Raw genomic sequence first — 26,143 nt, 5'->3', positions numbered from 1 at the left:
TGAGATCAGACACAAACCTTTTCCTCTACTCCTGAGTAGGGCTGGGCTGCACAACACCAAAATTAAAAGATCCAAATTTTCTCCAGTCCTCAACACTTGGTGTTTAAGGTGGCTTGCAGTGCATCTACTCCAGGTCAGATTTCCTTGTGTTCCAGCAAGGTGAGAAAATTGATGTCCTGCTTTGGCTTTCAAACATAAAATTCCCCAGACCAGAGAAGTTCCCTGCACTTAATACAGGGCAAAAGAAAACTAGCTCAGTGGTAGAGTACGAGCTTTGCATTCAAAACGCATCTTCCAACCCTTGCAGCTTCAGGTAGGGTTGGGAAAGACCTCTGCCTGAAACCCCGGAGAGCTGCTGCCAGTCAGTGCAGACAGTACTGAGCTAGATGAACCAAAGGTCTCAGGCAGTTTTGCTCTGTTCCTAAGAGACCTTAAAGAGAGCAAGATAGAGAGAATCTTCTCCCACGTTTTAAAAGGCAGAGGATAACTTACCTGTCATGAGAGCAGGCAGGCAGACAAGACCACTGAACAGAAGGCAGCAACATGGATGTGGGTGAACTGGTGAAAAATCAAGTTAAGGGTATGTGACCCCTACAGAGAAGAAGTGTATGAATAGTCCATCTATTTACCTATCGTTGGTACAATAAGCCCAAATCTAGCAGGGCCAGAAGGAAGGAGGAGACTGCTTGTGGTCAGAATGACCCTTAGCCCTTCTGCTTTACTGAGAAATTATCCCATTAATAATGTTCCCTCTCATCCCAGCCTGGGGACTGGGGTGGACTGACAGCTGCTAATTCAGTGTAAATGGCTATTGATTGCTCAGGACTCCTTTCCCCACCCAAGACCTTATCTTATCAAAGACCATAATTACAATTGCTGTTTTGTTTTCCCAGATCAGCAATCAGTGCTTTTTGCCACCTAAACAGCTCCTGTCAGCCTGATCCATGAGTGACAGATAAAGCCCTCAACCCTCACTCATTCACATACACACTTCGTCCAAGGAGGGCACTGCACTCTTCAACGCTGCTTTGTTGAAGCCGAAAACATCATCCACACCTTCTCTTTGGCTTCTCTAGATGAAAAATATATATACAGGTACTTGAATGGAAACTTGAATGGAAAATCCTGTCTCAAATTTTCCCTGCCTGTCCTCAAATGGGGATAATAAAAGTGTCCCTCCCTCTTTCTGAGACACTGTAAAAAAAAAAAAGTACTTTGACCACTGGAAGTTAACTATGTAAATCCTAAGTACTATTATTGCATATATCACTTATTGTGATTAATAGTATTTAGTTTTTCTATAACACACATGACAGAGATAGATGATAGATGGATAGATGGATAGATGGATAGATGGATAGATGGATAGATGGATAGATGGATAGATGGATAGATGGATAGATAGATAGATAGATAGATAGATAGATAGATAGATAGATATCATAAACTTCTGAAGGCAAGTGAGTTGATTCTAGCGGCCTACAGCCTGATATGGGAGATTTATATTGACAGAGTCAGGGATACATGGAAGGGGATGGATTTTGTTTCTATTGCCACACCTTGTTCATTTAGACACCCAGAAGGAGCGTGGGCATTCCATTTTCTTCTGTGCTGGGAAATGAGAGAACACCCCAAGGATCCCTGCATTGATGGGAGAGGCAGCAGCAAAATACCCCAATGGTGTGGTGGCAGTGCTACCTGCTGCCACCAGCTGTTGCTCTGAATGGCAGCAGCAGCAGGAGGAAGAAGAGTCACTTCCCAAATGATCAAGAAATGGACCCAGCAGCAATGGAGGAAACTGAGTTTCCTGCTTACAAAGAATTCACAGAGAGATCTTAGCTTTATTTGTATCTTTTACTTGCTATTTGTTTTCTATTTCTCTAGAAAATTTGTAGCCTCCTTTATCTTGGAGGCTCAAAGTGGCTCACAGCCCAAATTTAAAATAATAGTAATAAAGTAAAAAACCAAACCCAAATACAACATTATCTTGAACTCTTAACTAGGCTAGATGTTAAACAAACATCCCTTCTACCCGTCTATTTTCTTTAACATTTGTAGCATAAGTACCTAAAACCTCAGAATGAAAAAAAATAGTCTATGTTGCCTAAGGTGTAAACATTTTACTGTTCCAAATGCTTGCCGGTATTTCCTACATTTTGTAGAAATGACACAATTGTACTGTGCTTTTCTTGAGCACAATTCAGCAAAGAGAAATGATTCCGCACTCTGTTCCTCTCTCCCACCTAAGCTCAGCCAGGGTATCCAAGGAACCACACCCAGCTTCTTGGTCCCCTCAATGGATCTGCTTACAGAAGATCTTTCCAAGAGAGACTTTGCCATATTAATTTGCTGACTTTATTTGTACATGGCAATTCTTATTTGGAGACCCTTGGCAGAACAGATAAATTTCCTAATACAGTACTGTACGTACAGAAGCCATTGTTGTCGTTAAGCCAACCTGTGTCCACAAGGTGGCAGTCTGAAGACACTAAACCACATTTGTTTTAACCTCTGTTTTACATCTCCACTCTTTCTTTTGGGAGATGTTCCTTGGCCAGCTCAGCGATCATATTCCTTAGCCTTGTTTTTGGATTACATTTATCCAAAGCTGCTTTGTATCCATTTGTCTTTTATTAACTTCAATTTTCTTGATTTTCTTTTAAACACCCAAACTCCTCCTTCCCTAAAGCTCACCTCTTTAAGCATACATACGCAGACAAGTTTGAACTTGCATCATCCTTACTCAAGATAAACTTTGCTTTTGAACAAACCCTTGTTTCTGGTGCCTGTTCCAGCTGTTGATTTTTCACCAAGGCAGAAACGATGGAGTTGTAAACCTCTCACTATAGGACCAAAGCCTGAGGTGAGAACAGCAGCTGATAAAAGAAGGCAAACTACCATAGGACAATTCAGTGTGGACCCTTGGGCCAGCTGCCCTTAGTGCGTCAGAGTTAAACCCCTCCTTCTTGCCATCATCAACCACCTGCCCTGTGGCCAGACTGGCCCCCAATCTGCACACTGCTCACAAGGAGAAGGCAAGAGAAATGGAGGAAGCTGCTCCATCTCCTCACTCTGGTCACTGCCTGCGTGCTTGGTCCAGGCAGGTGAACAGGCACTGATAGCAAAGAGGAAGTTGAGGAGGAGCAGGAGAGTGATACTTTGGGGATCAGGAGGGCGACCCCTGAACTGGTGGGGGCCTTGGCATGTGCCCAATAATGCTGACACCTGACATCAGCCCTGGTGCAGTCTCATGATTACAGGTGGAAATGGAAAAGCTATATACTTAATACAAAATGAAAAGCTTTTCAAAACAAAAACTTAAGACAGTCCAGTTCCATTATTCTGGAACAGCTGGTTCACTCAGGATATGGTATCTCAAAATGGATGTTGCACATAGACCATAAAATACTTTCAACTTTTGAGCACCATTTTGAGACCTTGCCTCTACTCCCCACCCACCATGGGTGTTGTCCCTTCCCTTTCCTATGCTTGTCATTGCCCTTCAGACAACCAAGCTGGGCCACATGCAGCTGATATAGACTTCCCCTTCTCCTCCTGCCCCCTTTTAATGTTTGTTGGGGTGGCCAACTCCCAAGAGACTGCTATCTACTCACAGTTAAAGACAGGCAGTGATCTACCCCCTTTTGGGGGGTTCAGGTCAAAGTTGTTGAGCTTTTTTAGGGGAGCCAAACTTGTTGAGCTTCTTTGGGGGGAGGAGCCACTGATCTACCAGTGATCTACCACAGACGTCCAGTGATCTACCAGTAGATCACAATCCACCTGTTGTACGTGCCTGGTCTATATTCTGTGAAGTCAGTGATATCAGAACTCATGAAAGGGCCCTTGGCCTATGCTTGTTTAAACTGGAGATGCCAGGGATCGAACCCGAGACCTTCTGCCTACAAAGCATTTACTCTACCACTGCGCTGCAGGCACGCCCTATGGAACTCCAATGTAATGCAAATTCATTTCAGACCCCGTTTCTCTTTGCTCAATGTGGATAACAAGCTTCCTGTATTCCTATTAATTCTTCATAGTCCATATGATGTCCTCCTCCAAATCACTGCCTTCTCACACTTTCCCCTCCCTCCATCTGGATTTTCTCATTACAGGGACACTCCAAAAAGGGGAGGATTAACAGGTCCAAATAAATACTTTAGCATACCTGTCATTTCTCTTCCCTCTCCCACTTTCGCATTTTTGGTTATGCAGAAGGAGATGCTCATCTTCAGGGCACTTTAAAGTGTGATCCCTCTCCTGTGGGTCACTTCAAGCAGACAGACATTTATGGACAGTCTGAGCTAGAATTTGCGTATCCCCTCCCTTGCCAGTTTTGCTTAATCCTTTTCAGTCCTGGTTAGCATCAAGAAGGCTTCACGTCATCGAAACAAAATAATAAAAAATCCTTCCAGCAGCACCTTAAAGACCAACTAAGTTTTTATTTTGGTATGAGCTTTCGTGTGCATGCACACTTCTTCAGCTTCACGTCATCTTTAGCCAAGTTAATCCTGGGTTACACAAATAACTTTCTGTGAATTATTTAATTTTCTAGCTTGCACTGTTTCAAGGCCTCCAAGTGCGTAACAATATATATCATTAAAGCTCAATCAAAGCACCGCAAAATGAATAAAACTGCTTTGAAAACAGTTCCTGGAGGGGATAATCACCCACTACTTGCTCTGGTAAACCACTTCATCTCCCCATTCCCACTGCTAAACTAAGAACCTGGGAGAGACAACAGTGAAAGTTCTGATTAGATAAGTTTCAGTCTTAGTCCAGATCAATGCAATTTTATAGGCAGGTGTCTATCCTCCTACTTTCTTAAAGCTCTCAGGGAGATAGATGGCGAAAAGCTATCCCAATGTTGCATCATTGCTCTCCCCTCCTGCCCTGCCTATACCTCAATCCCATAAAAAGCTGGAAGTTGTGGCAATGGAAGATCTCAGCAGATTTGTATCTTAAGCAAGGAAGGTCCTTCAGCCCCCAATGGCACTTGGCCAATGGGAACAACAGAGTTCACAGTACATCTCTGTAAAGGGGACCCATATTAATGCAGCCTTACAGTGACAACAACACCTTTGCCACAGCTGGGTGACTCTTGCTTGCCCCAGGCGAGACTGAGACCCAATTAACATCCCCTCTCTCCCAGGCTCAGAGAGCTCCCTAACCTGGCTTTCCAGGGCAGGTTCCATGGGAATGATTTTGTTGTTTATACCCACAGCACAAACCTGGCCTAGGGGCATCAGCAGCCATGCATGGGAGCAGGCCTTCCTTGCGCTCTTTGATGATCAGTAGCTGAACACAAAAGCTGCAATTCCCAGGTAAGGCATCAGCAGAAGCGCCTTGCTGTTTCTCTCTCTCTCTCTCTCTCTCTCTCTCTCTCTCTCTCTCTCTCTCTCTCTCTCTCTCCCCCCCCCCCACCGCAGGGTGACAGGTGCAGGTGAACTATCCTAACACAAAGTATCATGACAGAGGGGTGGGATGTAGCAGCTCTGAGCAAATGAGACAGTGCCCTATGGCATGTTTATTTAAGGAATTAAATAATCATTTAATTGCACCATTTAATTAAATAATTCTTTAATTTGGATGCTCTTCAGACAGAAATAAAATAAGGCTCCTGGAGTGGTTTACAAATTACTAAAAAGAACGTAACAATCCTGCTGGATCAGGCCAATATCCCATCTAGTCCAGCATCCTGTTCTCGCAATGGCCGACCAGATGCCTGTGGGAAGCCTGCAAGCAGGATCAGAGCACAACAGCACTCTGCCCACCTGCAATTCCTGGTATCCAGAGGAAAAGAAAGACAGTCCCCTGCTCTCCAGTTACAGCCCAATAGCTCCTCCACTCCATCTATTTATTGAACTTTCATCCTGATTTGCTTGTACAAAGCTCACACGGAGGTTAGATCGTATCTGGATTTTATTGAGCATCTGATCTCATTTGCTTCCAGGGAGCTTATACATCTTCTCATTGATAATTTGTTCATCCCACACTTTTTTTTAAATAATGATTTTTATTGATTTTATAAACACAAAAGAGATAAACAAAAGATCAACAACAACTTAAAAAGCAATAGAACACATTAAATAACAATAACATAACAATAAAAAAGAAAGAAAACAAACATCTAAATACAAATCCAAATTTCTTTAACATTGTATATAGAGACCTCCTCGAGTTCCCTCCATCTGCTCTTCATTAAATTTTTATCTTTTAGCAATTTCTAATGCATTTCTATATACATATCTTAAAATTTCAAATCTATCCTTTCTGTATACTTCACTTATATTTTAAATCCTCAGCTTCTATACAATTCTAAATCTATTCTTGGTATACTATTTTTGCATGTTTTTTCAAATAGATTTTAAAGTCTTTCCACTCTTCTTCTGTCGCTTCTTCTCCCCGGTCGCGGATTCTTCCGGTCATTTCAGCCATTTCCATGTACTCCATCATCTTCATTTGCCAATCGTCCACTGTTGGTAATTCATGGGATTTCCAGTTCTTAGCTAGCAGAACTCTTGACGCCGTTGTGGCATACATAAAAAAATTAACATTTTTCTTAGGAATCTCTCTCCCGACTAAACCCAATAGAAAAGATTCTGGTTTCTTGGTAAATGTGTTTTTCAACACTCTCTTTAGTTCATTATAAATTTCCCCCCAGAAATCTTTCACTAATGGGCAAGTCCACCACATATGATAAAAGGAACCTTCCTCTTTCTTACATTTCCAACATTTATTATCTTTGTTATGATAAATCTTAGCCAATTTTACTGGTGTAAGGTACCATCTACATCCCACACTTTTTGATGCCTTTCCCTGACGCTTCCTGGACATTAGCACATACACATAACCAAACTGCTTTCCCACCCTGCTGCCCCCCACCCCTAACAAGGATCCTGGAGCAATTACGGGATAAAAGAGCAAGATGAATGAATATGTTATCAGCTCCTCCACACCCATTCCAACACAGCCTGGCACTGGCTTAGATACACTGTTGGGGCACGGGCTTCTGAAAGCAATTTAAATCCATCTCACAGAATCAGCCCCATCTAAAGCAACCGGAGACCCTCCACGCGTTTGCTGCACAGAGGTGACAGTGTTTGGGTATGGGTATGTCATCAAATCTGGATCTGAGGGTGGCTCGGGCAAACTTCAGAGTGCAGGATGCTGTAATTTTAGACCTGTTTGTTTACTTACCAGTAGGCCTAAGCAACCTTTACCACATGGCTTTCAGGGCCTCTTGCCTCGGCGATGGCTGAACTACTGACCCTGAGAGTTGGCAAAACACTGGGGTTGCACTCTTGACACCCTCACCTCGAGATGATATTGCTTCTGCGAGAAATATCCTGCTGCCTCCCCCCCCCCAGTTCATGGTGCTTACCTGGATGCCCGCACATCAAAGTGGGGAAAATGCTCCGTGTACTTGGGTGTGTGTGTGTGTGTGTGTGTGTGTGTGTGTGTGTGTGTGTGTGTTTAGGTGGGGCAGTTAATGTTTTCGAAGCATCCAAATACAGCCCCATTTCAACAAAGGCTGGCTAGCCTCTGTTTTTATTTGTTTTTGAAAGGGGAGGGTTGTGAGGAAAAGGATCTCTGCAATACTGAGTCCATGAAATGTGAGTTGTTTTGCCTTATCCTATTGATTTGGTAGTGCCCCTCAGGGGCTCCACAACTATGATTTACAACTGAGCGGGAGAGGTGTAGGGGTGCAGAATTTTGGCGTTGCACAGGACCCAGCTGAAATCCCTACATTCCCACCTCCATCCCTGCACTACGACTTCGGAATGCCACTTCTCATCTTTCAGAATGCCGGGGTTACAGACCCTTTAGATTTAAAAAATTTGGGAGCACCTTGGCAGAGTCCTTTAAAATGCTATGCTAATCAGAAGCATCCTTCCCTGACCTGGCGCTCTTCAGATATTGCTGGACCTGAACTATCACTCTTCACCATCACCAGCCATGCTGACTGGGTCTCATGCCACCTGGGACTTGTAGCATCTTACCTGTGGTCACTGCAACACTGTGTGTTTGCCTTGCCTGAAAATCGCGAGGGTGCATTACAGCATTGAAAGCACGTGAACGATTATGTATGAAATTAGCAAAGTTCAGCTCCGGTGTATTGGGGCTGCAAGCTTCTTGGTGCACCACTATGTACGGTATGCCCACGCACACACTTTCCCTCCAGCAGTTTCTGAAGTCTTCAGAACAGAAGAGGTAGTACTTAATCCTTGTGGATTACAGCATCAGTTTTGAGATTGTCATCAGGTGTGTGTGGGAGAGATGGGGGCCCCGCACACACATAGAGTCTGTGTCTTAAGGAGAAAGAATATGATTAGAGGGTCAGGATAGGGCAATCGGTCCCCCTCTGGAGATGATGCTATCAAAACGGATTCAAATACTTTGTGCTAATGAAAAGGAAGTCCTAGGGGAAGGAGAGCTTGCTGTCAGAGGCTGCTTTTGATAAGCTTTTCCAAGGCAAGGGGGCTGTAAGTTTGTTTCCCCCAGGCTGAGAGGGACAAGGCGTATATGGTGCTCTTTCTTGCTTTTAGTGAAACTAAAGAAACCTAAGGAAAATAGAACCTAAACCAGTGTTTCATGAGTGAGTGTAGGTAGCTTGGTAAGTGCTCCTAGTGGAAATACTACAGCACAAAGAGCTAATACAATCCCTGGTAATGTTAACAGAGCCATGCTGATCTTTGGAGAGCTGCTTCTGATATGGGTGGCAATATTTAAGAAGAAGCAGGGCGTTGACATCTTGGTGAAAGTGGTGAAGACACATATTCTGCTGCTGAGCACATTGCCACGCAAAACAGAGCAAAGTCCCAGAGTGGACTATAGCATTCTGTAATAATCCAGGCACCCTTGTAAATCACTGGGAACTGGATATTAACTGAAAAGCAGTTGGGGGTGTATGTCTTATTGTTCTGGTCTTTGCAAAGCCATCCTCTAGTTTTAACGTAAGAACCCACGACATAAGATACACCACATGCAGCCCAATGGGATATTACTAAATGATGCTTCAAAGCGGAGACACCAAAAGCAGCTTTAAAAGATATCAAACGTGCCCAGAAGGAAGGTAGAAGAAAGGATGAACATTCAAATCCTTGCAACTCTTCAAAAAATGTAGAACAGGAGCATTTTACAAATCTCCCTGTACGACTATGGGTTAGAACAATGAAGGATTCAGAATCTGCAGCGAACTTCTCCAGGGTTCGTTTAATGCAACTTTGTGCTCTTTATAATATTGCACCAGTTCTATACTAATGCTATGCCCTAGCACAGCCTTCACTAACCTAGTGCCTTCCCGAAGTTTTGGACTACAACTCCCATCAGACCCGGTCAGCACAGCCACAGGCCAAAAGGTCAGGAGGACACCAGATTGGCCAAGGCCGGCTTAGTGCATCTCCAAACTGTATCCCGATGGCATATGGAGTTTTAAATGAATCAGCAAAATTTGAACTGTGGACTGCTTGAAGGATCACACCTTACCCTTGATGCAATCACATGGAGACTTTGAAAAGGGGAAATACGAAAGCTAAGTTTATTATAGGAAATACATGATGGATAGGAAATACCCTAGTTCTAGCTAACTAAGGTGAATGTTACTGCAGGAGAGAGACAAAGGAAAGACACGTTCTCTCCCACGATGGTACGAAAACGAGAGGTAAGCAGGAAGTGAGGTCAGACACCTTGAGTGTCAGTCTAGCTGCATCTGATGAAAGGTCAGCCCAGGTTATATACTCTCAAGAGTAGACTCATTGACATTAGGTCCATTAACTTCAATAGGCCTAGCCTGAGTAAAACTTAGTTGGATGCAACCTTGTGCCATTACTATACAGTATTATGATCTAGGGCCTTCCAACGAAAATGTGAAAACAAAACCATTTCGTCACTGTAGCAAAGCAGGCCAAGGAAAGCTCTAGGCACCAATCATGATGGCAAGTCTGCCATCTTGTGGCTGCATAGCCTGTTGCTTCATGGAAGTCCTACAGCTGTTAACCACTAACTAGTCAAACCTTTTGGAGGATCCGTACTGGAGTAGGGGCTCATTGCCACCCTCTTCTCATCTGGAGGTAGGAGAATCCCCATTCCCTTAAAAGAAAAGAGAAAGGCCGGTTGCTTCAGCCACTCCCAGAGATAAATTTTGAACAAAAACAAGCTCATACCTGAAGGTTTTTCTCAGCCTCTCTACTGCATGCCCAAAATCCCTTCTAGAGATAGGCAGGTAAGGTGTGCCATGTGCTGTAGGTACTTATAGCAGGAAGGGAAGGTGATATGACATTCAAGCATCACTACTTCAGGGAGTCCCTAACTAGCCTTCAAGAATCATATTCCGTGGGCGGATAAACCATATTGCCTCTTGCAAGATTTCTCAAAATATCAGAATCATAATACTTAGAGCAAAACTGTATATTTACAGGATATGAGTACATATCTAGTTTTATTAAATTAGATATGGGAGATTCTTATTGGCAAGGAGGACTTACCCACCAGTGTCAGAACAGGTATCAGCTAGTAACTTTAGGGGAAGGTTCCAGAAAAAGCCATAGCTGAGTGGTAGAGTGCATGCTTTTGCTTGCAGAATGTCTGACTTTCAAAATGGCTCTAGGTACAACTGGGAAATATTGAAACCCTGGAGAGCTGCTGCCAGTCAATATTGGCAGTGCTGAGCAAGATGCACCAATTGTCTTGACTTTGTATAGCCTGGAAGCTCCCTATGTTGCCACGTTCTCACTGGCACCTATGGGGACTTTTCTCCCAAGGCTCTTAACTGCACTTGCAGAGTGATTGTTCCACCTGCACTGGGGAGGGAATAAACTTCCCTACTACCACGCTGCCTTCCCAGTAAAGATTGTGTACCCTCTACCCCAGACTAGACCTGCAACTGAGTGGGGTCATACATGCTATGTATTAACAAATATTTAGACCCAAGAGAGCACAGAGTGAATGGTAATTTCTTTCACTACACAGTTAATTCTGCCTTGGCATGATATGTGAACCCACAGTCCTCTTTTAACCTTGGCTTGCTTGGTCATTCGACCCCAGATACTCAACAAGCTACAAAGGCACAAGGCGAAAGCAGCTGGAAACCAAAGCTAACTTTGCAGAAACAAGCCATGGTTCAATCATGTATGGGAGAACCTGCAGTTTTTTAAATGAGCCATGGCTTGGTGTTATGAATGAACCAGGCAATTACCGGTATATCTCAGTCAAGTAATATAGATTTTGTAGTGAAGTGTAGTATTGGGAACCTTTAGTCAAGGAAATAATAGGGCTAAGACATTAGTATTTTTTACAGGGCAATGCTATGTCTCCTTCAAAGGAAGTCCCATTACTCCTAGATTAGGGGTGCAGAACTATAGTCTTTAGTAGTGCTACTTGCTTAAAACTTGAATACTAATTGTGTATTTCTTGGCCATTACTGACATGTCTATAACTCTTTTATTAATTCTACTGACTTATTTTAAAGTAAAAACTATCAGCTATTTAAATTGAAGAAAAGCAAGCTCCCAGATCTCGAAATCAGGCAAACTGGCAATGCCAAGATTGGTGCTCAAAGTCACTTATATGTTACTACAAGCTGAGGGAGCGATCCTGTGTGAAGCCACTTCTGGGAAACAGCAAGAAATCCTTTCATACTCATAATGTATTTCGAGAGAAGATAAAATCCTGTAGCTGGAAGGTGAGAGCCATGGTGTTCCATGGCTCTCGATTCCACACTTCCCACCAAGAAAAAAGTTCAGAGTAGTCCACATATTGCAAAAACATTTATTCCAAAAAAGCAAAACTTGTTAGAAGAGATGGCAAAGTGTGAAAACAATTATGTCCACAAGTCTCAAATGCAGCTATAATCCATGCCTTATTACTAATTCACGCACCGCTCTTGACCTATAAAGGATGAGATGAAACAACAAACAGGAACAGAACACAGGTTCTGTTCCTTCTCCCTGGCACAGAGTACAGTTGGAAGCAATCATTTTAAAAACACTTTACAATAATGGCATTTAGAATATGGCTAATACAATATGAACTAATACATATATGGTTTTAAAATTTGATTAAAAATAAGATCTGGTTTCACTGCATAAATCTGTCTGGGCACTCCAAAACCAAGAACTAAGGCACACAAGCTTCAAGAGTAGGAGGCTCAGCAGATAATTCATTTCTTTTAAAATGTTTTTATTGCTTTTTGAAGTGAACAAACCAACCAACCACAGACATCACCTTTCATTCCACAGGTATTACTCATTCCTTAGGGAACATGTCCGTTAAAAAGATGTAAAATGCATAGGGAACATAAAACTTGTGCCCCTCTCTTGATTGCCTCACCTGCAGAGAAAACAACCTAACACACATCAACAGCAGCAGTAAGTTTGGGCGCCTTTCGAAGTACCGAAAAAATCTGACCAGAAGGCACAACAGGCACAACAGTTTTCTCAGGGGGGAAATGTGTTTGAGGCGTCTTCGGAGATTTGCCAAACAGCAAGCTATTCCCCCACGTAGTCAATAGCAACAGTTACTTGTGTCAGCCATCAGCTTAGTATAGAAAATATGAGAAAGGTTTTCAAGACGTTCAGCTGCAGACTAGTAGCACTGCATTTTAGGAAGAAGAAAATCAGCGGCACCTGGAAGGAAGAAAAAGTTCGATTATGTGTGGTGGTGTAAGTTTCTATGCACCCTGCACACCAAAAAGCCTTCTTCACCACAGCTAGCCACACGCAACGGAGAAAGTCAACTGCTCAGTGATAGAGCATTTCCTCTGCATGCAGAAGGCCCAAAGTTCAAACCCCAGCATCTCCAGGTAGGGCAGCAAATGTCCTCCTTCTGAACCCCTGCACAGCTGCTGCCAATCAGTGTAGTGGTTTGATTGCTGGACCTTGGAGAGCAGGGTTCAAATCCCCACTTGGCCATGAAGTTCACTGCGTGACCTTTGGCCACCATTCACTCTCTGCCTATTCTACCTCCCAGGTGGTTGTGAGGATAAAAGTATGTGGTGACTCTAAGCTCCTTGGAGGAAAGGTGGGGTATAAATACAATACAGAGGGAATATTGAGCTGACTGGACTCTGCATACGGCAGCTTCCCTTATCCCTATGGCTCTATTTCCTCCCAAGGCCAGAAAACGGATGACAGTGTAGGGCTGGTAGGCCCGGTTATATTAAAAAGCAATTCTGGTGGCATGGCTGCTGTCACGGAGTCAGCTCCTGTAGCTGGAAGAACACCAGAGTAGAGCAAAAACAGCTGACGATGTAACCTCTCCAACCTTAGCACTGCAATGGCCCAAGTGGGCCTCCTTTTCAACCTGCTGTGGCAAACAGCACAGCCAACGGTCACAGATGATGGGAGATGTTTTCCAATGAGATCTGGAGAGCACCAGATTGGGGGCATCTGTCCTCGTTTCTCAGCTGCCCAACCTCTCCACAAACACATACCTTCAGGGAGATGTCAGGCTAAGACCTGCGTTGCTTCTTGGCTGGCTTGATAGGAGATAGCTCCCCTTCCTCCTCTTCCACGGACTCGTCCTCCTCACTAAAATCCTCGCCATCTTCACTGAACTCATCATCCGAGAGGTCCTTTTTGTGAACTGAAAGAAGCAGCTGGAACTGTTACTTTGCCCTATGGCCTGGGGAAATGCCCCCAGCCCCCCTCCTCTCACCATTGCTAGCCAACTTCACCCCATTCCTAAGGGTGTCTCAAGTGGTGAATTACCTGTGCCTGCCAAAGCATCTACACAACATCCCCCAGCTTCAAAGAAGGGCTAGGTACCCATGAGATGTGTGGCCAAGTTCTCCTTCTCACTTGGAGGATGGCAGGACGAGTAACCTACACGCAACTCTGAACAGAGCGCATCACTGAGCAAAGCCACACATCGGGTGCTTATGACTATAGCCTATCTTAAAGTGCCCCCCCCCCATGCCTCAAGACACCTCAACAGTGCCTTCCAAGGTGCCCTGGCTCTCCTTGGCATCTACTATTGTTGTTGTTGTTGCTGCTGCTACTTTAATCACAGGAAAGCAAGATTCAGCTTCTAGCCATCTTGCTTTCTTTACCCCACTCCAAGACAAGGAAAGGAGGGACACAGGGTAGCTGGAGTTGGGGCCTTGCTTTTCAGTGTGATCAACCAAACAACTTTTTTTTTAAAGTAAAGAGTAGGGAGCAAAAGGGAGACCCACTGCTGCAAACTGGGGGAAAGTAGCACTCATGTATTTGATGGGGACAGTTTCTGTAACCAGGTATAGCCACTTTTCCTTCAAGGGGGGTGGATTTTCAAGTATGTGGTTCAGCTTGTGTGGCTCAGGCCCAGCCTCTGCCTTGTACCCAGTTTCTTGTCTTTTGCCAGTCCCCCCGTGGCAGCCATTTTGTGGTTGTGGCCACAACAGTTCCTCAAACTCTGCAATGTGCCCACAGGCGCAAAATGGAAGGAGGAGTCTGTGTCACAGCAGATCCCTCCCTAAGAGAGAACACCCACTTCTCATCTCTTAATTTCTAGCAACCCCCTTTGCTCTCCGTAGCTCCCCAAATCCCAGTCCAGCCTCCTTACAGATTTGGTGTTGTCCTGCAAGGTGGACAGGGCCAGATCCTGAGCGCAGGCGGAATGTCACCGGGGGTTGGAGCTCGAAATCTTCCAAACACAGCTGAGAAAGGAGAAGGAGAGGCAGATGTGATGGAGGAAGGAATGTCTCCAGATCCCATTCAGAGCAACCAGACTCTGAGCTTTCTTCCTCCCCTCTTGCTTCCGGGCTAGAGAGCCAGGGCACTAGCAAGTCTATTTTCTATTATCCAAGCCATGAAATTCTCGCACACAGCTGAACGGGATTGACATCTTTCCGCAGGGCCTGCAAGACGGAGCTGTTCCGCCAGGCCTTTGGTCGGGGTTCAGTCTGATTCTTTTCTTTCTGTATAAGAACAAGCATTAAAGAGGCCTCCTAGCCTGCTCACAGGTCCTTTATGTGCTACCTAGTGGTAACAGTTGGCCCTGGAGAATATTAACCACTCTCAATTTTACCCGTGGACTGCTATCTGTCCAGATTTTAAGAGACATTTTAATTAATTGATTGCCTGTTTTAATGTTATTTTTATACTGTGTTAGTTTTATGATGTTAGCCACTCTGAGCCCGGCTCCGGCCAGGGTACAAATGAAAATTTATTATTATTATTATTATTACTAACAACTGGAACGAATTAAGTTCTCACTGACACCTTTCAGGGCACACTAAAAACACTGCATCAAACCACACATTTGAACTGATGACCTAAAGGGAGCCTGCTCCATGACAAAGGTCTCAGGTCTTGCAAACCCAGCCTTCTCCCCCACCCTCACCATGTCTTCTTGTTAGCCCTTTCAGACCCTGTAGCCACCACATGCCCACCTCCCATGCACCCAACAGTTTCTTTTACCGAAGGCTGGCACGACAACTTTAGGTTGGCCACTGGCACCACAATCTCCTGGTCCTCATAGTCGTGCCCCACAAACTCCACAATATTGCACTCATCCTTGGCACCTTCTGACAGGCAAATCTTGAAGATGGAAGGACAAAGTGGAAAGAAGGGTAAAAACCAAAATATTCAGCAATACTTAACAAAGAGATAATACCCCCTCCCCAAACCCCATAAAGAACAAGCAGCTAGGAGCCAGGAATGTGAGATCATCCATTAACAGATGCACCAAAAGAGTAAAAAAGCATAACCTCTACCCAAAGGCCTTCTGGGGAACTTTAGGTCCCTCTTCAAAAATAGGAGCATAGAAGTCCAATAGCTAACTTACAGCACAAAACTGGGCAAACTTAAGATTTCTCCTAGTTTGAGGCTCATCCTTCCAGGTAACTAGCAAAGAAACCAAGTGGTGCCTAGTATTTGAAGAGGGATTCGCCTGTGTAGAACTCCTGGTCACCTCTGGCTACTAGTTGAGTTCTCAAATACTAAGTCATGCTAACGGCTCAGGATGTAACCCCTCACCATATTCAGAGCCAAGATATGATCAGAGTCATCTTCGTCAGACACTTTAAAAGTGTAGGATCGGGTACTGCTGTTCAGCTCACATCCTGGGGTGTGGGGAAAGAGAAACAAACAAATATTGCAACCGGTAAGTCAATTTTCTAAAAGCAGCAGATTTGCAAGAAACTGAACAACTTCCTTCTTAACCCTCTCGAGACAGCTATTTGAAATATTTATAAAACTTTTAGAATGGTGTTTTCTTCACATGCTTCTCACTTTAAGCTGTTAGGTATTCAATTTATTATTGTAGAAGTGAATGGGAAAGTGAAGCTACCAAATGCATAAGCTCTCTGGGTCCCTTCTATCCTCAGCAATTTCTCAAAAGAGGGCAAGCAAAATAACTTGGAATTCTACCTTAAATTCATTTTTGTTTGTTTATAAGGGCACTAAATACTGTAATCTTCCTGCTTTTTGGGGTGGGGAAGATATTCATGAGTGGACAAAATGCAGTGTTGGACCCCAGGAGTAATTTTTTCTCCTGGGGAGGACAATTATGCTCTATGCTTGCTTTACCTTAACACAGAAGTTAACATTTTCATTGTGTACATTTATAACACCCAATTCTTCTTTGTAATGTCCTTTGTTTGAGTGGGGGGAACATTAGTTACCTTCCATTATTTACTACGAGTTCAATATTTCATCTGGGCATTTTGCACATGTCCTTGTTTTACTCCCCTCCCTCCAGCTATTCCTGATTGACCAATGAAGAAATTAAATTAACATGACAACATCTGGGTTAGTCAGTGTTTTGTTGGACCCTACTGTAAATAAAAATAAGGTGGGGATGGGGATAAGGTGTGTGATTCAAGCTAAAAGGTATTTTTCACTATTGCAAAAGAAGTTGTGCCACTCTGCAAGATGGCGTTTGACCATTTGGAAACAAATCCACTCTTTGCAAAGTATTCATATTTACCAGTCACAGTTTTTAAATCTTCCCTTTCTTGCATGCGTTTTTGAAATTAATCAGATTATCCCCAAAATCTTTTTAAACACATTTCAGATGCAATAATTCGTTTTAGTTTTCTAAAAAAACTTGTATTGCTGTCATTAATATAGCTACGAGATCTCATACTGCATGTAAACATTATTTGCAGTCTGATTCTATGTACCCGAAGGCCGAAGGAAGTCTCACTGGGCTCAGTGATGCACGTGGACTCCAAAACCCACGTGCTGTTCTAGGGTCAAGAAATATTCGCCGCTCGTCCAATTACAACATGGGCAGATCTTACAGTACGAAAGATCTAATATATTTTCGATGGGAAATACACCTCCTCCTCCTCCAAAGTAACGAGCCAAGCAAGCCACGTGGGCGCATCTGGGGCTTTAAGAAGCACACGCGGCACCAGGATAACTTAGCGTCGCCACGCCACGTGCTTCCGGGCCTTGAACATATAGAGACCCAGTTCAAACAAATCCCATTACGGACCCAGATCCCAGTAGAAGGTCCCTCTGAACAACCCCAAATGCCTTTTCCTGTTTTGCCCCAAAGGGCCCCGTTTCTCCTCCACCACCTACACGCTCGCCTATCCCCGTTTCCTCTCTTTCCAGGCAGCGACAGGCCAGCCCTCCTTCAACTCACGGAACAAGAAGCTGCTGGTGCAAACCGACGGCTTGACTCCATCCGCGATGCACTCCAGATCCAGCAGAGAGGCCATGGCTTGCGCCGAAAGAGAGCGAGGAAGGACGAGGCAGGAAGACGCTCGCGCAGAAGAACCACCTACTAGCCCGGCCCGGCTTGGCTAAGGCCGCCCCACCGGCAACGCGGATCCCTCCTCCAATAGGCGGACAAGGTAGGCGGCCCCTCCGAGGTAGGCGGGCGAGGTGGGTGGTGGGTGATCTCGTTTGGTTTGGGGAAGTTTTATCTGCGCCTTTTTAGAAAAGTCTCCTTTTTCAGAGAGCGGGCGTGCTTTCGTTGCTTTCCTCCCGGAAGGAGAGACTGCGCTGTTCGTGCAAGGATCATGCAAGGATCCGAAACTAAATGCGTAGTCTTAGCTGGCGCGGGAGGGTAGGAGAGAGAGAGAGGGATCACTCCGGGGCGCCTTGGCCCGCCCCACGGGCATGCAATAGCTCCCGGGCCTCTTCTCGCTGCATATCAGTGGGTGAGCACTCCAGCTGGCTAGAAGTGGAGTCGTGTCTGCCGTGGACGACGCAGGCGGTATGCAGAAGGTCCTGGGTCCAGCCTCCTCCTGCAGTCCGGGTCTCTAGCTGCGGCTGGGAACGAACTGCAGGAGAGCCGCTGTCGCCGAGACTGCACTAGATGGGTAGAAGCAGGGCCGGATTTAGGTTTGATGAGGCCCTAAGCTACTGAAGGTAATGGGGCCCTTTATAGGTCCAGCTGTCCTTTGTCAGCAACAAATTGTCGCTGTTTTTTGGGTTGAATATATGGTAATTCATGGACCCAATACAGTAGGTATCTAAAGCCATTTGCACATGTAAAATGTAGGCACCCTATATATAGAAATGAGCAAACCAGTGATATTCTAGGGAGCAGGCTAGTAGATCATCATAGGAGCCTACACAACACAAAACACTGTTGCTGTATGTAGGTTTTGGTTTATTTGTTTTTTATCTTATATTTTGGAAATGTACAGGGGTTTTTTTCCCCTGTAATTTTTTGGGGGGCCTCCAAGAGAGTGGGGCCCTAAGCTATAGCTCTTTTAGCTTTTACGTAAATCTAGCACTTGGAATTAGGGATGAGGCAGTTTCCCTGCATTTCCAATTATTCCTGGAACTCTGGATTCGCCCAGGAAAACTGAAGCGGCTCTGCCTGCTTTGTAAGGGCCCCGTTGTTTTCTGGTGTCAGCAGCAGTTTCGACAAAATGCCAGGATCTTTCTGCAGTGGAGGGCGCAGCAACTCCCTTGCTGAGTGTGGCAGCCACTGCCCCCAGAGAAAGGAGGGTTTGAGTCCTTTGCCGTTTACACTAAGGCAGTGATGGTGAACCTATGACACGTGTGTCAGATGTGACATGCCCTCACAGCTGGCACGTGCCCCATTCGCGCTGCTGTTGTTGTTTTCCCCCCATTTGTTCTCCCACTCCTCCTACAGCTTGGCTCCTCCTACAGCTTGTCTCCGCTGTTAAAACCCAGATCCTTTTTTTGTTGTTGTTGTTGCTGGTAACTAGAGATTGGTTTTTTAACCCTTTCTGTGCTGTTTTTTCTGGCACTTTGGCAGACTATGATTGGGTGTAACAGCGTTCGTTTTTTAACCTGTTCTGTGCTGGGGTTTTTTGTGCTTTGGCAGACTATGTCGGTGTTGCGTGTTAGTTCCAGCGAAGGTATTATTAGTCGTTTATTTCTGTTCTCTTTCCCCCCCCCAAAAAAAAGCGCAGCAGCTTTGGGGCATCCCCCCCAAAAAGCAAAGCAACTTTTGCACACACACCCAAAAAAACCTCCAAAACTTTGGTTAGCAGCTCCCCCCAAAAAGCTCAACAACTCTGGGCACTTTGTGATAAATAAGGGGTTTTTGGTTTTTCTCTCGAAGTGACACACCACCCGAGTTATGCTTGGTTTTTTGGCAAATTTTGACACACCAAGCTCGAAAGGTTGCCCATCACTGCACTAAGGGGTGTAGAAATGGTTGGGGTTAACCTACCTACAGGGCAGCTTCTCCACCATTCACTTCTCTCACCAGCTTTAAATTGCAAACGATCATGAGTTTGTATTAGACTCCCCCCACCCAGCTTGCATGGAAAGAAGAGAAGGGGGAATCATGCTTTCGCAACCTATGAATTCAGCAAAATAGTAGTTTCATCTGCTTTGAGGCATCTTCAAGATGCCTTGCTGCTGGAGCAGATATGCACTCTAGACCAGGGATGGGGAACCCGTGGACCACCAGGTGTGGGTGCTCTCTTCATCCCCAGCCAGAATGGCCAGAAGTAGTCAGGGATGATGGGGGTTGTATGTCCAGCATCATGTGCAAGTTTCCCATCCCTGTTCTAGGGAAAGGATTAGTGTAACTGAAAATGCTTGGTTACAGGGCTCAGAGGCAGACTTTGGCGATCTTTGGTATGACGCCCTGTGTGAGGCCAAAATTTGGCACCTTCTAATGCAGGCACCCCCAAACTGCGGCCCTCCAGATGTTTTGGACTACAATTCCCATCTTGCCTGACCACTGGTCCTGTTAACTAGGGATCATGGGAGTTGTAGGCCAAAACATCTGGAGGGCTGCAGTTTGGGGGTGCCTGTTCTAATGGATCTTCTCAGTTCTGCAGCCCCTTGGCATGGCGCCGTGTGCAGGGGAACTGTCTACACTGCCTTAAATCTGGCATGGCAGGGCTGTGTTGCTCACAGATATGTCATAGGTAGTGTTTTGATCCAAGGCATCCTGGTAATCTTAAAATGAGAGCAAAAGAAGCTCACAAGGGTCAGTTCCTTTCTAAATAAAATATATAGCGGCTGGTTTGCAGACCCGACCTGGCCCAAACCCTTTGGGGCTATGGAGACCCACACTGTGGTTTCAGATGGGCAGTACATTAATGTCTTGGCCTACCTTCTGCTTTTAGCAATCCTACCTCACTTGCAGCCATCTGTTTAGGACATCAGGACTCTCCACTGCAACCATCCCCTCCACAGAATTAGGGACCTGGAGGTGATGATTATTCACTCACTTGCCATAGCTCTGTAGCAGCATCTAGGAGCCTTTGTTCTGTCATTATATGGTTTGGAAAACGACCTGTGCCATTCAGCACAAGGCTTAACTTCCTGTAGAGATGAGGATCATGTTAAGATGAGCCTTAGTAGAGATTTAAAAACCAATCAAACACAATGGTATACCCTTTTTTGCAGCTCACTAGACTGTCAGCTGGCCTCGCATAGAAAGGCGGCCATTTTTTCGGCCAGCCATGTCAATTTCCCAGCTGTGAGTTGAAGGCAGGGGGTGGTTTGCTGAATGTCATATTTATAGTATTTTATTTCTGGGCAGTAAAAACAAAAGGGTTATTGCCCCAGTGGGATACTGATGAGTTTTCCTGGTAGCTAGTTTCTGCTGTCAGATGTTAAAAGGCAGAAGAACTCAGGAGCAATCCCAAAGCTGCCTCGTACAGAAGCAGACATTCTCTCCTCGCAGTAAGGCAGTTTCCTTTCCTGTCTTGTCAGAAATTTCTGCTAGTTCTGAAGAGCAAAGCGTTTGGTCTTTGTACTGTACCTCCAGTTGATCTGATCCTATGTAGTTACAGTGTGTTCCCTTCCCCGCTTTCCAGCAGTCTGAACACAGAAGCTCCTTACCTTTCAGACAGAATCAAATAGGGTGCAAAGTGTTGTGGATATCCTCCATGGGAAGCAGATGATTGGAAGTTGTGCAGTTTCCAGAGATAAAGTAGGGTCATAGAATTGTAGAGTTGGAAGGGAGGGCCGTCTAATCCAACCCCCTGCAATTCAGGAATCTTTCGTCCAACATGGGACTCGAACCCACAACTCTGAGATTACGAGTGTCATGCTCTACCTACTGAGCTATTCCAGTTGCCAAGTTTAGGCCTGGTGTATGGTTTTCCTACCTGAAAGGATCGAACTGAACTAAACCTTTGAAGTACCTTTCATGATTCTGCAGTCCTTCCTCACCAGTGCAGGGCCCCCAAATGGCTGCAGAAATGTTGGGTGAACCACAGCACACCCTTGTTCATGCAGAAGTTAAGTCCCACAGGACGTAAGTTCAATGGGACTTACTCACATGTCAGTTTATATAGCATTGAAGAAGGTGAGGCTCGAAAAGGATTGGTCCATTTCTATGGTGGAGCAAACTACACCAGGCTTCTTCATATTATTTATTATTAAATTTGTATACCGCCTGAAGATCATAGGGCAGTTCACAGCCGAAAAATACAAAATACAGAATAAAACAAAACAAACCAATAACCGCCATCCCACAGACACATTTAAAAGGCCATAGAATGTTAATCAGCCAAAGGGCTGAAGGGAAATGTTTTCACCTGGTGCCTAAGGATATGCCTTACTTCTTGTACTTTCTCATACTGTGCCTTAAGAAACCCCTACCATTCACATTGTCCTTTTTATTTTCCCAGTTGTTGTTTTGCTGTTGTTGGTTTTTTTAAAATCCTACTGACATTTTTGTGCTGCCTTGGTGGTTTTTTGCTTGGCTTTCCTGTATTTACATTGCAATTGTTTGAGTGCAACCACCCCTGGGAATATTATTTGAAAGATGGTATGAAAACACCTATGGTAAGAGGCAGCAGTACCCTTAAAGCCAGGGGGTGAGAACCTCAGGTGTGGGAGTCAAATGTGGCCCACTAGGCCTTTTGGGACTCTCTAGAGCAGGCATGTCAAACCTGCGGCCCTCCAGATGTTTTGGCCTACAACTCCCATGATCCCTAGCTAGCAGGACCAGTGGTTGGGGAAGATGGGAATTGTAGTCCAAAACATCTGGAGGGCCGCAAGTTTGACATGCCTGCTCTAGAGCCCTTTCCTGCCCCAGCCACACCCTCTTTGTCCAGGATTTGGAATCTTGAAAATTTTCGCCTGGCTGCGTTGCATCATTGATCTCAAGGAGTGACTCTTGTTAGAGTAGTGACTCTAGAGGATAGAGAGGGGTGTGAGAGTACAACTGGACATTAGGCTACTGTACAAAAGTGAATTTTATATTTACTGTTCTGTCCACTTTTCCCTTTGGCCCCACACACCTCTGGCATGTTGCCCAGAAAGGAATGCAGTATTTGGGCTAAAAAATATTTCTTGCCACTAGCTAAGGCTGCGGAACACACAGGGGGCTTTCCAAGTATTTTGCTATTCTTATACATAAACCCTTCCCAACTAACTGCCCAACCGTATACCATGTTTCCTACAAACTTCCTGGATTTCCCCAGGGAGATTCATCTGGCACCTTCCATATACAGTCATGCAGTGGTACCTTGGGAAACAGACGCTTCAGGTTACAGACACTTCAGGTTACAGATTCCGCTAACCCAGAAATAGTACCTCGGGTTAAGAACTTTGTTTCAGGATGAGAACAGAAATCATAGAATCATAGAGTTGGAAGAGACCACAAGGGCCATCCAGTCCAACCCCCTGCCAAGCAGGAAACACCATCAAAGCATTCTTGACATATGCCTGTCAAGCCTCTGCTTAAAGACCTCCAAAGAAGGAGACTCCACCACACTCCTTGGTAGCAAATTCCAGCTCTTACTGTCAGGATGTTCTTCCTAATGTTTAGGTGGAATCTTCTTTCTTGTAGTTTGAATCCATTGCTCTGTGCCCGCTTCTCCGGAGCAGCAGAAAAAGAACCTTTCTCCCTCCTCTGTATGACATCCTTTTATATATTTGAACATGGCTATCATATCACCCCTTAACCTTCTCTCCTCCAGGCTAAACATACCCAGCTCCCTAAGCCGTTCCTCATAAGGCATCATTTCCAGGCCTTTGACCATTTTGGTTGCCCTCTTCTGGACACGTTCCAGCTTGTCAGTATCCTTCTTGAACTGTGGTGCCCAGAACTGGACACAGTACTCCAGGTGAGGTCTGACCAGAGCAGAATACAGTGGTGCCTCGCTAGACGAATTTAATTCGTTCCACGGGTCTTTTCTTATAACGAAAAAATTCGTCTAGTGAGTCCCATAAGAATGCATTGAATTTTTTCCGAATTGTTTTTTGCCCATAGGAACGCATTAATTGAATTTCAATGCATTCCTATGGGAAATCGCGATTCGCTAGACGAAAACGCATTCGTCTAGCGAGGCAACCTCTGCTCGAAAAATCCTTTCGTTAAGCGGAAATTTTGTTAAGCAGGGCGTTCGTTAAGCGAGGCACCACTGTACAGTGGTACTATTACTTCCCTTGACCTAGATGCTATACTCCTATTGATGCAGCCCAGAATTGCATAGGCTTTTTTAGCTGCTGCATCACACTGCTGACTCATCACGCAGCGGCAGCGGGAGGCCCCATTAGCTGAAGTGGTACCTCAGTTTCAGGTTAAGAACGGACCTCCAAAATGACTTAAGTTCTTAACCTGAGGTACCACTGTACCTTGGTTTTCAAACAGAACGTGTTCCGGAAGGCTGTTCGACTTCCAAAACGTTCAGAAACCAAGACGTGGCTTCCGATTGGCTGCAGGAGTGTCCTGCAGCCAATTGGAAGCCGCGCCTGATGTTCGGCTTCTGAGGCAAAGTTCGCAAACCAGAACACTTACTTCCGGGTTTGTGGCGTTTGAGTTCCAAGTTGTTTGTGAACTAAGCTGTTCGAAATCCAAGGTACGACTGTATATCTTTAGGTGCCAGTCAAAAACTTGGGGACTGAGTGCATGCTTCTGAACATGCCACACTCATGACCACAAGTTTTTAAGAGAACTGTTGCTGCCTCCTGATTTCTGTTCTTAAGAGGGCCTCATTCATTCACTGGGATACCTCTAATGACTTAAATTAGTGTCTACTGCTAATAAGTGTAGCAGTTGTATAATACATTGCTTTTTTTTTTAAAAAAAAGGTCTTTAATCTTAACAAATAAAAATGCATTGCAATTCTGCTTAAGAGCTCGAATTAAAAAAAGGCTCCTCAGTATCCACCACTCCTCCTAAGCTTGGTTTGTGGCTTTTTTATTCACTAGCCTTCAGTCCAGCAACTTGACATCTGGAATAGCTATGCTATGTCCAATGAATCCATCTCTCCTTCACTCTTCTTCCAGGATTCATCATTGCACACTGAAAGTGATGGGGGACGATACCACACAGAATACAGTTGTATTACATTTCCATATCATCTCACTCAAGCATATATGACTGCTTCCCACTCTCTCTCTGCAGGCCTCTGGCAGGAGGCTAACCCTTCTTCGTGCACATTCCTTTGACCACAAACTAAGCCAATTTTCAGAAGACATTTTTTATTTTTGACTATACGCCATTATAAACTACAATTCCTTTGCTGCTCAGTAAGAGACTTAAAACATAATTAATTATACCCCAAGGCAAGAAACAAACGAGTAACTCATTCTGCAGACCGCACTCTTCTTTCAGAAGTTGTATATTGGGCAGAATCCAACACTGCATGGGCTTCTGCTTGCACAATGGGATCTCATCTTCCTCTCCTCCCTCCTGACTCCCCCTAAATCTGATCAGGAGGAACAAATTTGGAGGGTGCATGGGGCTGTAGAGAGGACAGGGAAATCAAATCCTGCTCCATAGAGGAAGACTGTTCCGTTTGTGCATTGACAATTGATAGAATTGTTGGCGTGGAGTGCCTTCCATTAGCTTTGGCTTGTTGCCCAGCTGTGCCCTTATCTGGACAAGGACAACCTATTGTTGTCTATGCTCCGTTAACCTCCAGTTTAGATGACTGCAATGTATTATACATAGGGCTGAAGATGGTTCAGAAACTTCTGTTAGTGCAAAATTCAGCAGCCATGTTGCTCACCAAGGCAAGACTGTTCGAGCTTATTACACCGATCCTGGTCCGACTGCAATGGCTACTAATTAGTTTCTGGGCCCAATTCAGAGTGCTGGTTTTTATAAAGCCTTAATTGACTCAGGACTGCAATACCTCAGGGACCACCTCTTTCCATATGAACCTACCCAGATACTATGATCATCCTCTGAGGCCCTTCTTCACGTGCCTCCTCCATGGGAGGTCCGGAGGGTGGCAACAATGCATTTTCTGCAGTGGCTCCCTTTTTGTGGAATGCTCTGTCCAGGGAAGTTCCGCTGGCACCATCATTATACACCTTAAGGTGCCAGGCAAAAATATTTCTCTTTAACCAGGCCTTTGGCTGATTTAAATCCAATGCCCCTTTAAAGTCTGTTGTGGAAAGGGGATTATTGGGTTGTCTTTGTTTTTAATATGTATTTTCTGATTTTTATATTGTGATTTTATGTTGCAAACTGCCCTGAGATCAATGGGTATAGAGCAGTATACAAATTTAAATAAATAAAATACAACCTACGTTCAGTTTAAAAAGTCCAAACCTAGGTACTCTTAAAGCTAACCAATGTGAGAGAATAGGGTATATACAGAGTAAGGCACTGCAACCAAGGGTTTGTAAGCAACCAACACCCAACAGAGGTGGCTGAAATACTACTACAGCAACCTATGAGGGATGATATCCACTCCTATAGGGAATGTGTGTAACTGCAGAGCTTCCCAATCACGTATCTCAAATCGCCTACTTTACCAGGACATACTTGTGGAGAAGGGGTTAGATCAAGACCTTTTCTGGCT

The 26,143-nt window shown here is 44.8% G+C and overlaps 1 protein-coding gene and 1 long non-coding RNA gene across 2 annotated transcripts in view; one reads left to right on the top strand and one right to left on the bottom strand.

The window, feature by feature from the left end:
- The window catches only part of LOC132592156 (uncharacterized), a 91,258-nt gene extending 73,621 nt beyond the window's left edge, over positions 1-17,637 (top strand). The window contains exons 4-5 of the long non-coding RNA XR_009557593.1: positions 5,222-5,321; positions 17,541-17,637. This is a non-coding gene — a long non-coding RNA (uncharacterized LOC132592156). The remainder of the gene's footprint in view (positions 1-5,221; positions 5,322-17,540) is intronic.
- On the bottom strand, positions 11,753-17,703 carry NPM3 (nucleophosmin/nucleoplasmin 3). Its single transcript, XM_035133938.2, has 6 exons — positions 17,572-17,703; positions 15,954-16,039; positions 15,396-15,515; positions 14,539-14,632; positions 13,430-13,581; positions 11,753-12,623 (listed from the first exon to the last, which is right to left on the bottom strand). The coding sequence occupies exons 1-5, from the start codon at positions 17,645-17,647 to the stop codon at positions 13,448-13,450; spliced, it is 510 nt and encodes a 169-aa protein (XP_034989829.1). The 5' UTR covers positions 17,648-17,703; the 3' UTR covers positions 11,753-12,623; positions 13,430-13,447.
- Between the last annotated feature and the right edge of the window lie 8,440 nt (positions 17,704-26,143).

This window comes from Zootoca vivipara, chromosome 5 (assembly GCF_963506605.1).
Source record: "Zootoca vivipara chromosome 5, rZooViv1.1, whole genome shotgun sequence".
Classification (NCBI taxonomy): Eukaryota; Metazoa; Chordata; class Lepidosauria; order Squamata; family Lacertidae; genus Zootoca; species Zootoca vivipara.
This window is presented reverse-complemented; position numbering and strand designations above follow the sequence as displayed.

Excerpts from the sequence above, each read along its gene's own strand:
- NPM3 (XM_035133938.2), bottom strand. The coding sequence starts at position 17,647 with ATGGCCTCTCTGCTGGATCTGGAGTGCATCGCGGATGGAGTCAAGCCG. Across the intron at positions 15,516-15,953 it reads ATATCTTGGCTCTGAATATG|ATTTGCCTGTCAGAAGGTGC; the intron begins GTGAGGGGTTAC and ends TCCATCTTCAAG. Across the intron at positions 13,582-14,538 it reads TGCAGGACAACACCAAATCT|TTCACAAAAAGGACCTCTCG; the intron begins GTAAGGAGGCTG and ends TGCTTCTTTCAG.